The sequence below is a fragment of the Pungitius pungitius genome, chromosome 3 (genome assembly GCF_949316345.1).
Source record: "Pungitius pungitius chromosome 3, fPunPun2.1, whole genome shotgun sequence".
In the NCBI taxonomy this organism is placed as follows: Eukaryota; Metazoa; Chordata; class Actinopteri; order Perciformes; family Gasterosteidae; genus Pungitius; species Pungitius pungitius.
In genome coordinates this window covers 13,610,838-13,625,359 of record NC_084902.1, presented here as the reverse complement: position 1 = coordinate 13,625,359, position 14,522 = coordinate 13,610,838, and the positions used below count along the sequence as shown (strand labels likewise).

General features: G+C 40.2%; 1 protein-coding gene across 1 annotated transcript in view; it reads right to left on the bottom strand.

Annotated features, from left to right (window-relative positions):
* The window catches only part of nbeab (neurobeachin b), a 171,721-nt gene that overhangs the window by 117,999 nt on the left and 39,200 nt on the right, over nucleotides 1-14,522 (bottom strand). Inside the window, exons 6-11 of the mRNA XM_037469312.2 lie at nucleotides 12,940-13,066; nucleotides 11,220-11,339; nucleotides 9,072-9,218; nucleotides 3,036-3,233; nucleotides 2,792-2,925; nucleotides 1,167-1,275 (exon numbers count right to left, since the gene is read on the bottom strand). Of these exons, the coding sequence (XP_037325209.2) occupies nucleotides 1,167-1,275; nucleotides 2,792-2,925; nucleotides 3,036-3,233; nucleotides 9,072-9,218; nucleotides 11,220-11,339; nucleotides 12,940-13,066 (835 nt within the window). The remainder of the gene's footprint in view (nucleotides 1-1,166; nucleotides 1,276-2,791; nucleotides 2,926-3,035; nucleotides 3,234-9,071; nucleotides 9,219-11,219; nucleotides 11,340-12,939; nucleotides 13,067-14,522) is intronic.

The following is a 14,522-nucleotide window of genomic DNA, read 5'->3' as shown; positions in this document are numbered from 1 at the left end:
CACAAAAGTGTCACACAAAGAAAAAGGATGAGGTTGTAGCAGACGGTTAACATGTTTGCATATTAACCTGCTTAGTCACTTCCTCATGTTATACTATCAGACATTTGTGAGAAATCTTAATTGGCATTTCTGTTATGTGAGGTCACAGTGACCTTTAACCCTCTCAATTAAAATCAGTTCATCCTTTAGTCCAAGTTAACTTTTATGGTCAATTTGAGTCTTGCTCCTGAGATATTGGGTTCACAAGTCTAGAACCTGCCGACGGATGAACAAATATCCTGACGACATAAAAAAAATCTTCAGTCAAGTTGCTTGACTTTGCAGAGGGTTTTCCTTTGAGAAATATTCTTACCGCTCCTATCTGGCACCTGTTCTCTGCCCCGGTGGGGGCTTGGTGAGGGCAGGACAGTGGAAAAAAAATGAAGGCATTGGGAGAGGGGAAGGTGTGGCATAAACAGATCACAAACAGATGGTGCGATATGTGAAAGTGTGAAACCAGGCAGCGGGAATGCAGCTCTCAGGTGCCGACTGTGGCTGGCTGTTAGTTAACAGCAGCTGAAGCCAGCAGGCAGGCAAGTCACTGAGTGACAAAGTGGAGTCATTTCTCAGGGCTCTCAAAGAGCCAGCACTCTGGGGAGGCCGGCAAGCTGCTAGATCTGCATCACAAAAACGGGTAAATAAAGATTGATGTGGAAAGAGAGAAACCGAGGGAGTGAAAGGGCTAGAGAAGCCCCCTTGTGTTCTTCTGCCACCGGCTCCGTTTAGTTCAAAGACACATTCGGGACTCTGCTCAGATCAGACTGTGGACACGGCTTGGAGAGTGCAGACAAGATCCAGTCTACCTCAATGGTGGGACGGGTGAAAAAAAAGTCTCAAAAGGCGATCGGCTTTTTAGTGAGAAGCGTGTCAAAAAAAATTAAGTTTTCTAATTATAGTTCAAAATGAGAAAAAAAAAAATAGTGCTTGGGTGGGTAGCCTACGCTCAGACTACTGCTCTATAGGTATTGGGATTTCCAGTATCATGTCTTGAGAGCAAAAGTAAAAACAAGACGGTTACTGTTTGGGTGAGCATAAAATGGTCTATTTTAGAAAATGGCACGTTTCTAAAGGCTGATGTTTTCACGTTGGGAGACAATTGCAAATGTGTAAAGGAGGCTCTACCAAACCTTCTCAAGCAGGTATCCAATGACCAAAAAGCCCTTTCCACCCAGCATCTGCTCCTGCATTGCCAGAGAGCTCTTGAGCAGTTCGACCAGAAAAGCCAGAAGAGTGGCACTGCAAAACAAAAATAGATAACATTTCATAAAATACCTGTTCTCTCTCTCTCTCTCACACACACACACACACACGCACACATATCAGTGAGTGAAGGAGATTTCTATCTACTACAGCAGCATGAGCAGACAGTGAGGTCATTTTCAGAGGTCAGCAATCAGCTGTGGACTGTAGCTCGCCACTTTCTTCTCTCTTCAATTGAGAAGAAAGACCCGGCTGGCTGGTTTCTCGAGGTACAGAGTGGTCGGGCGGGGGGTCCATAGGAGAAAAGCACCGCACTGAGGACATTTTTCTTTGGTGGAGAGCTTCTCAGCTGAAGCCTTTGGCTGAACGACAGTCTTGCTCGCTGACACTTGTTAATCGGCTTTTCCTCACATCCTCTGGTGGCCTTCGCTCTAGCTCAACAATCGCAAGGACGCAATCACTCTGTGCAGGCTTGACCAAAGATGCTCCACTTTCACTTTCGTGCATCCAATGTGTGTTCAATTGTGTTGGTCGAACTGGTCAGTTTGAAGTGGCTCCTTGGTCCCACTACTCGGCCATAATTCAGCAGAGGAGACAATCGACAGTCAACTCTGTCGGCTTTTGGTGCAGCCTATGATCCTTCTCTGCAAGCACAGCTTCCTCCCAATTTGGCAGAGCATACAAATCTATGCTGTTTGGAATGAATTTATGAATAAATTAATGTTTTTATGTCAGTATTCCAGCGAGCTGCTGGGAAAAGCCACAGTAGATTCAAGAACGTAACAGAGTTAATTGTGGCAAAGCCTCAATCTTAAAGCCAAGACAAGCCAAAAATCATGTGTTGGGGAGATTTACACAGAGCGAGTAAAAAGACGCTCCACATGGTAGCGAGGGAGAAAGAGGAGACGGAGAGCGGAGATGAGAGGAAACTACAGAGGCAGTGAGCTTTGGGCATCAGGGGGTTTGTGGTGCTCTGTGGCAGCTGCCGAGTCTATCTGGTACTGCTGCCACTTGAACTAACACAGGATTAGAGCAGCAGAGCTCAGACTCCATGAAAAGCACAGCGGGAAAGTGCTGGACTGGCCAGCTCAGGATGACAGCATTGAGAGGAGTCTTGAATCAAAGAGTAGAGATGATAATGGAAACTGGAACTCAGCTGGTATTTCAAGCATGAATTGGTGTATCACGGATGCATTAGTATCAGTGTACATATCGACGAATGTACAAAAGGCTGAAATACAGACACAATGCAGAAATAAGTATGTGATATAATTCACATTTACCTGCTCTAAATTAGGCTTTGAGACTTTATCACCTATTTGTAATATTCCACACTCTAATTGTACTGCCTGCAACCACAACACCAACAGAATAGGGACACTTATTCACAAATCTCTTGCATCACAATTAGAAGATGCTGATGATATAGATACTTGCATAGTTATAACAAAAACCTGCAAAATGCAATGATTCCCCAGTAAAATTCTAATTCACATATTAGCTGATGGGTAGTGAAATTCATTTGTGGAGTAACAACATTTCTATTTTTTACCAGACAGAGGGTTCCACTTGGCTGTCGTTGAGCTGATGGTAGTCCAGCTGAGCGAAGAGTGGGAAGAGTACCTGGATGCCACCGATGGAATGGATGGCACTGTGGATGGAGTGAGTGACTGTGGCTTTCACATCCTGTGAGGATAATAAAAAGTAGAAAAAAAATAACTTTGTATTGACAATGAGTTAATTAACAGGCATGAAGAAATCAATGGGATATACCGGGCTTGGATCAAGCGACTAACCTGAAGCATAAGGGCGTGCGGTGAGTGCACAAAGATGGAGGCATTTTTTTGGGGCGATGACTCCAAGCAGAGCTGGGCGTCAGTGGCTTTGGCATTGTAGGTGAAGGCAATGGAGCTGGCCAACTTACCATCATACAAAACCTGCTTGTGATGCTCTGCTAAGTGGATATCACTTTCTGACTTGAACTTAAATGTGCTCTGGGGAAAAATATAAGAAACAGAGACAGAGTGAGTCTGCGCTTCATGCACATGGACCCCATAAATGTGTCTTGGGTGTTATCTTTTGATGTTTGTTTATATGTTAGCAACCACAAATTTGCTATTTATTAAAAATCAATGCTTTCCATCCCAATCATTCTTTAACACTGCAACTACCAACACGGATTGATGTTTTTGCTTGTTAAGGATGCAAACTGTTATCTTGATTAATAAATAAGCACAGGTGAAAGGTATAAGAAAAAAGGGAACTTATAGAAATCAAATAGAAAAATATTTTATTTTTATTTTGCAGCGTAGAACTTTGACTGATTTCATCTTTATGTCTCATTTGTAGAACATGATTTTGTATGTAATTTGGTGCCATGGGTAGCAATTTTCATTTCAATTTGATTTGAAGGTTTAAGGTTTTAAGCTGTAGCCTTGGATTTTGTTTGATGGCAATCTTCTAGCAGAGATCAATGATTAGGAGGAACAACTGCAGAGGATTGTTTACCTGCCTTACCGTAACACAATAATTTACTCTGCATAGAACTGCAGTTTTTCTGCAACCAATTCATCATTGAGCTTGTCTTATATTATTTTTTCTCTCTTTCTTTCAACCGTGGACTTAAAATACTCTATGACTTAAATACTCTGTGATGAAACGAAGACAGAAGTTGATTCGGGTGGGTTTGAGTTTCTTCTAAAGAAACAAGACCTCGGTGTGCGAGAGATTTGTTTACCCGATTTAGACCGAAATCTTGATGGTGAGTAACTTATGACTTTGTATTTACGTAAACTACTTGGACAATCCAACATGTTTTGAATATGCAAGACAATTGAATGTATGCGATTTATTTTCAACTTCCATTTAGATATTATTATAATTCTCTTTGTTTTGTGCTTGTTTGTTTCACCCTTTCTGTAACTCTAGTGTGCATAATACAATGTGAAATATTTGCATTTCTTTAGTAATAAGGGATGTCTGCAGTTATATTATTATAGTCAGTTACATGTTAGTATGATTTCTAGATTTTTAGAGTTCCTCTTCAGATATATTCATATATTCTATATCACACACACACACACACACCTTCAGAGTGGAAAACTACAGAAAGCCTGTGCTGTGAGGCAATTGCGCTTATGAAGCATTCAGCTGAGGAAGCAACTGTTAAGGAGAAGATGAAGCAGACCTTTACCTATTGGCAAAACATGGTTAATGACCCAGTGAAGTCTTCTGAAATATTCACAGCATTCCCAAGATGCCTGGACATGAAAGGACTGGTATGTGAACATTCTACTGCCTTGTCAGTGCCATGACAATTCTTTTTCTATTGTTCAATAGCCTGGATGATGCTATCAAATCTCCCATGATGCTACACCCTAATGGTATAATGTTCTGTTTAACCAATTCTATCAGATTGAACAGGATTTTGGTTTGATTTTTGGTAATGCTGCTACAACGTTCCTGGAGAGGTGGCCTACTGTCTACAAGCAGAAAGTCCTGGAACAAAGCAGTGGTCTCACATAGACAGACCTTCAGGAACTGCTTCAAAATGCTCAATGCATAACGGACCTTGAAAATCGTATGCTAAAAGTAAAGGATAAGATTTATAGAAGGGAGGATTTACTTTAAAAGGGAAAATGGATTGACTTTCAGCTTAATAGCTTTAATATTTCTCCATTAATTTTTACTCTTAGGATGGGACAGTGACAAGTCATCCATTTTGGTTCCAAATTGGCACCAAATGGCCGGAAGAGACCAGGAAAACTTTCAGCCAGACAAGCCAGAAAACCATCTCGTGAAATTCCTTAAGGTGAGGTTACAGTAAAAAAAAAATTTAAACTGTTTGCTAACTGACTAATTTTATAGCTGACTAATTCATTATTTTCATGCCCCAGACTGGGCCGAGCATCCAGGGGCAAGACCCTTTTGAATTATAATAAAGAAATAATGCTGATGAATTCATGATTACAGTGATGATGTATCAGGATCTACCAATGACAAAGGTTTTTAGTTTAGCATTTGATAGCTGTAAAACAAAAAAACTTCAACTGCAAATGGCTCAGCAACACATTCATTATGGAGGACACAATGAATAGCTGATCAATAACAGACCAGTCTTAATTTACTCAATCAATTAGCTGCTGACAAATGACCTGAATTAATCCGTCAATGCCGTGTGAATGAAATATGCTTAATACTGAAATCAAGACCTCTACTCAAAAGATTTATTTATTAATGAATTGGTTTGGTTTCCCTCTATGTCTCGCGAACAGCAAGCAGATGTTGATAAGATAAGGAGAGACACAGAGAGCTGGAGTGACAGTGAGGAAACAACTGCCTGGTACTAAAGGAAATGGAGATAAATACAGTATGCATCACAAGTGAACTGGGTTAGTGCACCTGCCTGAAAGGCCTCTTAATCTGGGTTGTTTGCTTTTAGCAGAGGAGTAAATGGATAAAAAGGTGAGCTGAATCATGTTGTCAATTTAACAAGGATTATGGGTACTCAGAATGAAGAGCTTTAGACTAGAGGAAACATGCAAAGTGTTATATATTCAAATATCACTTGCTAGAAATATTGCACATCAATACATAGATCTGCTTTGAAAGCCGTTTCCAATTTAACAAAGTTTGTTTTATGATGCTACAATATGGTCCTCTAGGTATTGGATTTAGAGTAAATTAATCAATCCCTCACAATATTGCTGCAAATGAATGTATAGCTACACTGTGTATGTGGCCTTAATGTGGCAGCATTAATGTAGTAGTAGTAGAGAAATTTCAGAGTTGAGACAAATCGAATGACATACATGTTCAGGCAGATGATAAAAAAAGGACATAAGAGCAATTCTGCTCATCCGCTATGATCAAGTCCACACGGCAGCCAGCATGCATTTCATCATGAAATCTCTAACATCCTTCAAAAGTTCCTACTCGTGAAACCCAAGTGACACCAGATAACAAGCTCCAGTTCCCTGGTGCAGTGTGAAAATAATGATCTAAATGGTTGTGGCAACACTAGCAAACCCTGGTGCATGGCAGTATCATTCCACGGGACATTCATAATGGAGAATCACAGTTGCCTCCGTTTTATCCAAGTGCCAAGGGCTTTCAGCGACATCAACATAACTCTCTACAAGAAACAGGCACATATTTCAAAAGCTGGGGACTAGCCCAAACTGCAGTCTTACCACAGCTACAAGCAGAACAGTACTCAGTAATGTAAACCTTGCCAATTACTTTTCACTTTTTCGATAATGGTTTCCCAGTATTGACGCATTGTTAAAGTGGGAAGTGGGCTCAATTGGGCTTGAACACCTAATCCGCTCATTTCAGAAACAAACTGAGGATAATTTCACCGATTAGAAGGGTTCATTTAGGCTTGTGAGAAAGCAGTCATTCGATGATCATATCCGGTGGCGTCCGGATAACATCTGGGCGCTTTGAAGCCGACTTTGGTGAGGTTTGTTTGAACTAGCCACAGGATTTTCTGATAGCAGATGAATTTTCTGCTGTTGGATAAGTATGTTCAGGAAGCAAATTTATTGATCTTTACTAAAGGCCAAGTTCATCAGTCTGGGTGTTTTCCCCGATTATTTGGTCAAAAGCTGTTAAAACTTGAGAGCGATCACGCTCACGTAACACGCCGCATGCCTTGTGTTTGCATCAGCCATCTGGGAGCATGCAAAGACCTGTTTCTACCATTACTCATTAAAATGTCAACAATGAGCTATTAATCAAAGAAAATAAACATACAAATCACAAACAAAAAGTGCTGCATAAGCTTCCATCAGTCACCAGAATTTGATTCCCCAACATGGGTCCTGTAGCACTTCATGTTCAACCTATTGGCGGTCTTATTTTGTCTAAAGAATTGTGAAAGCATACGTTGCAGATGTAATTGTTGTGGGATATTCAATGTACTAATTGTCTCATGACTGCACTGCCTCCCCACAAGTACTGTATGTGCCAATGCAAATTTTACAACAAACGTTTAACATTATCTAGTATTGGTGGCATTATTTCTTCTTTAATAAAAACAAGTTGGTGCTCCATTGGCACTGCTTCTTTAATGCAAAGAGCCTACATTCTTGTCCTGTATAGTTTCTAAAAATATTTTTTCATCTGTGAGTTTGTCATATAATATTCTACATCATTATTGTATTATTGCATGGCCTTTACCTGAAGATAACGTTAGTCTTCCCTGACAAGGGAGGCTCAGGACTGGTCTCGTCTACAGTATAAGCCATGGTGCATACTGCAGAGCAGAGCTGGAACAAATCCAATGGGCCAATCTGACGCACGGAGAGCACATATGGTGGGAGTGATAGAGGGCAAAGGCAGAAATAACTCCAAGTGCATCATATGAAAAGGCCTAATTGTTTTGACTAGTCGACTAAATCACTAATATTTTGTGCTCAGTGAAGCCATCTTTGGATACTATTGTGACAGACTTTATTTAGTTTTTCAGAATAACCATTTGGAAATAATGTGTTTGCCAGTTTCCAGTGCAAATCATTTCCCTTATCCCGAGGCACATCACACACAATTTGTGAGGCAATTTTCTTGTATGAATCTTCCAGATCACACTTTTTCAGACTTTCATCCAAGCTTATGAACTCGGCTAAAACAGTGGGGAAGACTGGCAGTCTGATGTGACAGCATGTCAGCCTCATTGTGCGTACGACCAACCCTGTCACTTGATGTTATCTCCTAATGGGAAGGTTCCAAGTCATAGAGAAGGCAATATACTGCAAAGGTTGTTAATACTTTGAATTAAATAACTGGAAGTCTGTCTCAGTTTAGAGTATAATAAATAAGTCATATATTGGATTAGATGGGGTTTTTTCCCTCTGGCTGTGGAGCGGAGCAGAGAAGTTGAAACAGATATTAAGTCCAATGTACAAACAGGAACCATGATCCGCTGCTCACAGACCCATCCAGGAAATGATCAATTAAAACCGAGAGGCATTTTGAAACCTGAACAGCACTACACTACAACAACCAATCAGTGGGCCTGACAACTCTCGGACCTTCGTCTGCAACTCACCTGGCTGCTTCTATCATTCTCACCATTACCAACACCATTCATTGCGGGTAATTGTCTCCCGGGACGCGCTCTTCATTATTGTGTGAAAGCCGGAGGATTGCTCCGTCGTGTGCTACCTCTCTAATGAAAGGTCTAGAACCACAATTAAGGAGGTAAATGGCAAGTCAACTGCCATTAGCGAAAAGAGCAAACAAAGACTCCTGGGAATCCCCGGACATTCATTGACCCGATTTTAATCATAAACATCCATCTTGCAATCCTCAAAGTGTTTACAATATCAATGACAAATTGTCCTTCCTGCCATAAAAAGGAATCGTTTTGCGAGAGAAAAGACAGATCCTGTGTAAAAAGATTGTAAACTGCGCGAGTCATATCCTGTGTCCAAAAGGATCTTCCATTTGTGACAGAGTACAGGGCTTACCAGGAAAAGTGAGACAGTAAGGGTGTGAGAGCAGTCTATGAGAATAACCTCGGATTAAACAAATTCACAGTTAAATCCCCCTCAGGGTGTGTTAGCATCTTTCTATTTTGAATGTATCACTTTCCTTCTTTGAGAAGTTTGAGAGTGCTACACCTGCTGCAGCGGACATAAGTCAGCTCAGGAGCTGCTTCCCTCAGTGTTTCGTGCCATTATTTTTATTAATTTACTCTGTAAATTATGCAGCTGATTATCTCGGTGGGAAAGCATTTGTCAGGGGCATAGAGCATTGATTTCACAAATTGATATGTGATACAGACTGATAACATTTAATCTAGTTATGTCACCAATAAGAACATATACCTTATAGCCAAGACCAAGCTGATGAATTGCAAATATCTGTGCAGGATTGAGGGCTTCACTGAACACGTAGACGGCACCTAGCTGCCCGCAGAATACTCTGTTTGCGTCTGCTGTCTCCGAGGACCCAAGGAAACACTTATCATAACTCTGCAAGACAAAGAAAACAAAGGCAGCACTTTGAGACTCAAGGGATAAACAAAACCCAATTCCCAAACAAAGAGCAGGGAAGTAGAGGGCAAAAAAGTTAAACATTTGATTGCCCATATGGTTTGTCTATTTCTCTAAGAAATGGTATTGTGTCAATATAACAATTCAAAACAGCATTGTGTTGATTCAGTGTGAACCTTGACAATTCCCTATCAGAAAGAGGAAAACAATGTCCCCGATTTACAAAGATATGAAACTGAAATGTTACCTCTGGGACAGGAAGAATATGTACTGTGATTGCAATCAGGATCAAATTGGAGGATAACTAGCAGCAGCTACTCAACAACAAACATACCCATCAGTATGAAGGTTAACACAATACAAGTGTTACTGGGGAAAAAAAATAACATCAGATTTGTTTACAGATGATACCGTACTCACACTTTCATATGATCACACTTTCATATGATAACTAGCCTTGGACTTTTAGGTCCTCTCACACTCGGTTGGAAAGAGCAGAGTGATGGCAGAAAGTGTTTTTAGGTGACCAACAACACTATGACAGGTAAGAAAATCTATAAACATCTAGGTCATAATATCAGAGCCTGAATGAATGAATAGAATATAACAAATAAAAAGGCTTTCAATTGATCTATACGATACCAGAGACTGACTGCATTTAGCATTCTGTTGCATAAAAGATGATCGCAGCAGTTGCTTTAATAATCCCCATCAAGGAAAGCTGTGAGGGTCTAGAAGGTTTCCATACTTGTTACTTCACGTTTCTGTCAGAGCCCACTTTGAGGTTAAAGGGACATTGTAAGACGCCCCAACTGCCCCCTCATTCCCCCATAGCCCCCAAACAAAATCAAAAACCAAATAGGGTCGTTCTTTGGTGTTTTAAATGATTTGCATTATAATATATAAACTCTATATTAAAAAAAATTGCTTTTATTTATAAAATAAGTGCATATCACTTTACTTTTCCACTTCACGGTTTTATTACATTTTGTAAACATATTTTCAACTAAATTTACTGAGTAAAAAGCCCAAAAATTACATTTCCACATTTAACATGGTTTTTCAAACAATTTTTGTTGCTGTCTTTCTGATGCTGTGCGTCTCGCTATCTCTCCCTTTCTCTCACTTGCTCTCCTTCTATCTCTTTCTCCCCCTCTCTCTCTTGGGTTGGTGATGAAGCCAACACAACACACAGATCATTGTGTTTAGAAAATCATTTTTGAAACCCTGTAACTTGGTCCAAATTATCAAATTTAAACTATTATTTTGCCGTGTCTGATGTTTGAGTTATAGTAAATTAGAGATGCACCTGCTCCTGAAGTGTCACAGGATAAAATCCACATCAGAAAAATGCTCCCTTTTATTCTTGGTGTGGGAAAATTTCTCGTCAAAAAACTATCCATCACACGTCAAAGTAGCTTTATTTAATGTGGTGGAATATTTCATGAACCACACGTCTCAAGCTGTCATTTGCGCGATCCTTCCTTGAATACACAGATAGTGTGAAGCACACCTTAGGAAATATTTCTCATCTCTACAAGTGAAAATTGCTTCTTAACTCCGTTTCCGTGAGCTGTGGTAACACCAGGTTTCCTTTTTTTGGCTCAAAGTGCAACTATCTTACAAAAAAAAAACAGATAAAAAAAGATAACTTCCATCAGACAGTTGCTGGAATCTATGTTCACATATTTACAGAACATGCTGCCATTTATTCATTGTTCTCTCGGTATTAATCGGATGGTCAAATGTTTCAGAGTCAATCCCCCCACTCTCTACTGCAGAAACACCAATAACTAAAATACCAGTTGCTGTATATCTGCGCAAAATCCATGTTGACGTGATAAAACCCCTTTTGCACATACCATCTCCAGCCATGAGATGTGACGATGTGGCAGCCTCAGTCATTCCTGAGAGAAAATCATCAAGACCAGGGAAGAAAGGGAGCCAATAGGAAGTAGGAGCAAAAAAAAAATGACTTACATCATTTGTGTTGACGTGCCATGCCATGTCTCCATAAGAAACAAGCTGTCCGTTAACATAGCATCGGATTTCACTGTTCCTCCAGCGGCTGTAGAGGTGAACTATACTAATCATGTACCACTGAAAGTGAGAAGAGTTTTTTTTAGTCAGCGATTTATAGAACAGGTCACTTATTACAAGTTGGTCATTATTAAAGAATATCTTTATGCTTAAATTATTTGACCCCACTTTACTAAAACGTCACTGGATCCGTTTCTGTGTCAACCGTATAATTCCGATTAACTTAAAAGTTACTAAGGAGCAATAGCAGCGAGGCTTGCTATTAAATGTTGTGGATGCAGCATTGAAACATTGTGAATAATAGATCAGAGGAAAGGCTGAGGAGGCAAGACAAGTCATTTTCCCTCTGCATAAAAGCCATGTTAGACGCTCCCTGTAGTTATTCAGTTATTATTAACATGCCAATCAAAAGGCAATTATTTCAACTAAAAATAATGTTATATGCAGTAAACCCTTTTTACTTGTTGTGCCACTAAACAAAGTCAGTTAAGTGGAACATACAGTATGTTAAGTAGTGTGAGTAGTACTTTGCTTTGCTCATATTTGCGGATGCAGAAGCTGTAGATTATTATAGTTTATTCACAACAACACATCTGACTTTTTTAGGTTTTCTGTTTCCATCCGAAGCTTTATTAGATACCATGTTGCTAATGCAGCAGGTGTCGCACTCATGACAGTTCTTTTGATTTAACATTGATTAAGGTTCCTTTTTTTCCCCTTTACTTGGAGTTCTGATCTACTTATCCAATTTATTCCAAACACCTGGTAAATGATTTCTCTGAAGTAGAATTTGATCCCTTCAAAAAAAAATTTGAAACCTTATAAAATAAGATTTCAGTCTGAAAATAGAAAATGTGGAACTGAAAAAGATAGGACCCCAAACATCAAAACATATGAAAGTGAAAAATATTAAAATATTAAATTCAAAACAACTCTAGAACTAAATCAAAATGATGTTCAACCTAAGAAATCCATTTTTTTTAACGATCTAAGCTATTTGTCTGCATTTGGCTCTACAAGAACACAAGATGTGACGTTCAAACCTCCGGCACTGCACATTACATGAAAGCAATATGGCAATAGGGCTCAGAAAACTCAAACAATTAGGATGCCAATACACAGCATCACCTGTGACCGTGTGTCCACCGTTTATTAGTCTGACCCATGAAGGGCAATGGGAGCAGCCTAATGAAATTATATGTGTCTGCACACAAAGGTAAAGACACTTAAAAGAGGATTCATGGCAGAGGAAAAGTGTGCAAGCTGCCCACACATCATTTAGAATGACACTTATCCGCAGATGGTCTGAGCCCAAAATCTATTAAAAACTTAATTCAACATCTTTTATCTTCTAAGAGCTTTTGCGAAACCACACCTGCACCGTTGCAGTAAGAATTGGATACATGATTGTTCCCAGGTGTTATGTGAAGGCTCTAATTGTTTGACACACGCTTTGAGCCGGCTTTCCTTCTAAAGGAGCAGCTCGTTACTAACATCGCATGCTAAATTAAGTTTGATTCTCCCATCTTCATTTACATCCAATTACACTAGTGAGACTCCTCTGGTATTTTTAATCACTTCAGGTATATGTGTCGACGTAATGCCTGGTCTAAATAACACAAGGTGAAAACACAGGAGTGAAAGCCAAATCTGCTCTTACCTTCCTGGGCTGAAAATCGTACTTCACACAATGCTGGAAACCCTTTCCTTTAGACTTCAGCGATGTTACAATCAAGCAGTTGCCAACAAAATGTGCAGAGTACCCAATGCCTTTGCTGGTCCGAAAGCTGTAAACAGAAAAATGCATAGTACGTGTCATAAGCTGCAAACTTAACAGGGTCCACCGAATTCATTTGTCATAAAGCTAGAAGCAACAACTACTAAACATTCTATTAGATGCCCTCTTTTACAATACTGTGCTATAATACAAAGCAATGAACACATTTACCTCGAGGATTAGATTGAGGCAAACATCATTTTTATAAATGCCTCGTATTACGCAGACACAAGTCAATTAGCAGAAGTAATTAGCCGGTAACTCTTACAATTCTTGTGAGAATTATGATATTTAGCATCACCAGCAAGAGCAGGGAAATTGTGAGACCAAAAGCTCCTGCAAATAGAGCAGGCAACAACTACAGACAACCAGGTTAACCCATTTAGTGATGGATAATCGCTTTGTTTCCACAAATAAAATATATGTCAGCTCGGTCAACAGTGTCACCTCTATACAATATGAGCAGACTCCGTACAGCCCACGAACGTGAAGCCACCATACAATACTACACTAGTCCTCCTCCTCTCCTCCTTCTCTTGTGTTGAACATCATTTGTACTACTAACATGTACTACTCTCCCACAGTCTTTAGGGCCACAGCAAGCTACTCTGTTCAAAGCCTCCAACCACCACTGCGCATTGGGACCATCGAAGACAACCGCTCTCTTTGACAAAGCAGATGAAGAGAGCATTGGCTTTAGTACTGTGGGCCGCGCGCGGGGCCAGAGAGATGTAGAGCCCCACGCCGAGCGCCAGCGGAAGCCGGCAGCGACGCTCCACTGGACAAGCCGGCTTGTGATTACACATCAGGTGGAAAGCAGCAACCCTGCTCCGCTTCAGAAGATACCGTTCTTTTATTTGTCTACAGGGCCTGAGCTACGAGGCCCTCGGAGCGATGCATAAAAACAGGATTAGCTCGCCGTATCTCAGCCATTTTTGTGACTCTGTCAGAGACTGAATTTCTCCCGTATGAATACCAACAATAATTCTTTTTTTCCTTCTTCTTTTTGATGTTACCCATCAGAGAGACGCCGAACAAGTCCTACCAAGGTGAGTCAATTCTTTCATTCAAACTGTGTGATCCAGGTAAGCAATGGCAGCCAGCAGACGATAGAGCTGACGATACCGTTATCTCTGACCAATTAGTGGGAACAGGCTTCCATGTCAGCCAAATCTACCTTTTCATCTTTGTCATTCATTTCTCTCCACAGTTCTTCACCGTTCATATGTTCCATTGAATTGAGAATTTTTCTCCCAAGCTCCTCTCATAAACTCAAAGAGTGGCGACTGAATATCACTGCACGTTCTAGATATTGATTTTAGCACTAATTACCCACAAGCCCTTAAAAGAGAAGGCATGTGGGCCTAATGTGGCAGATATTTAAATCTAATTTGATACTTCTACAATGCCTCCCACTGCAGTGATGACTGTAGCTCACGCCTCCATGGATTTTATTTCCAATAATC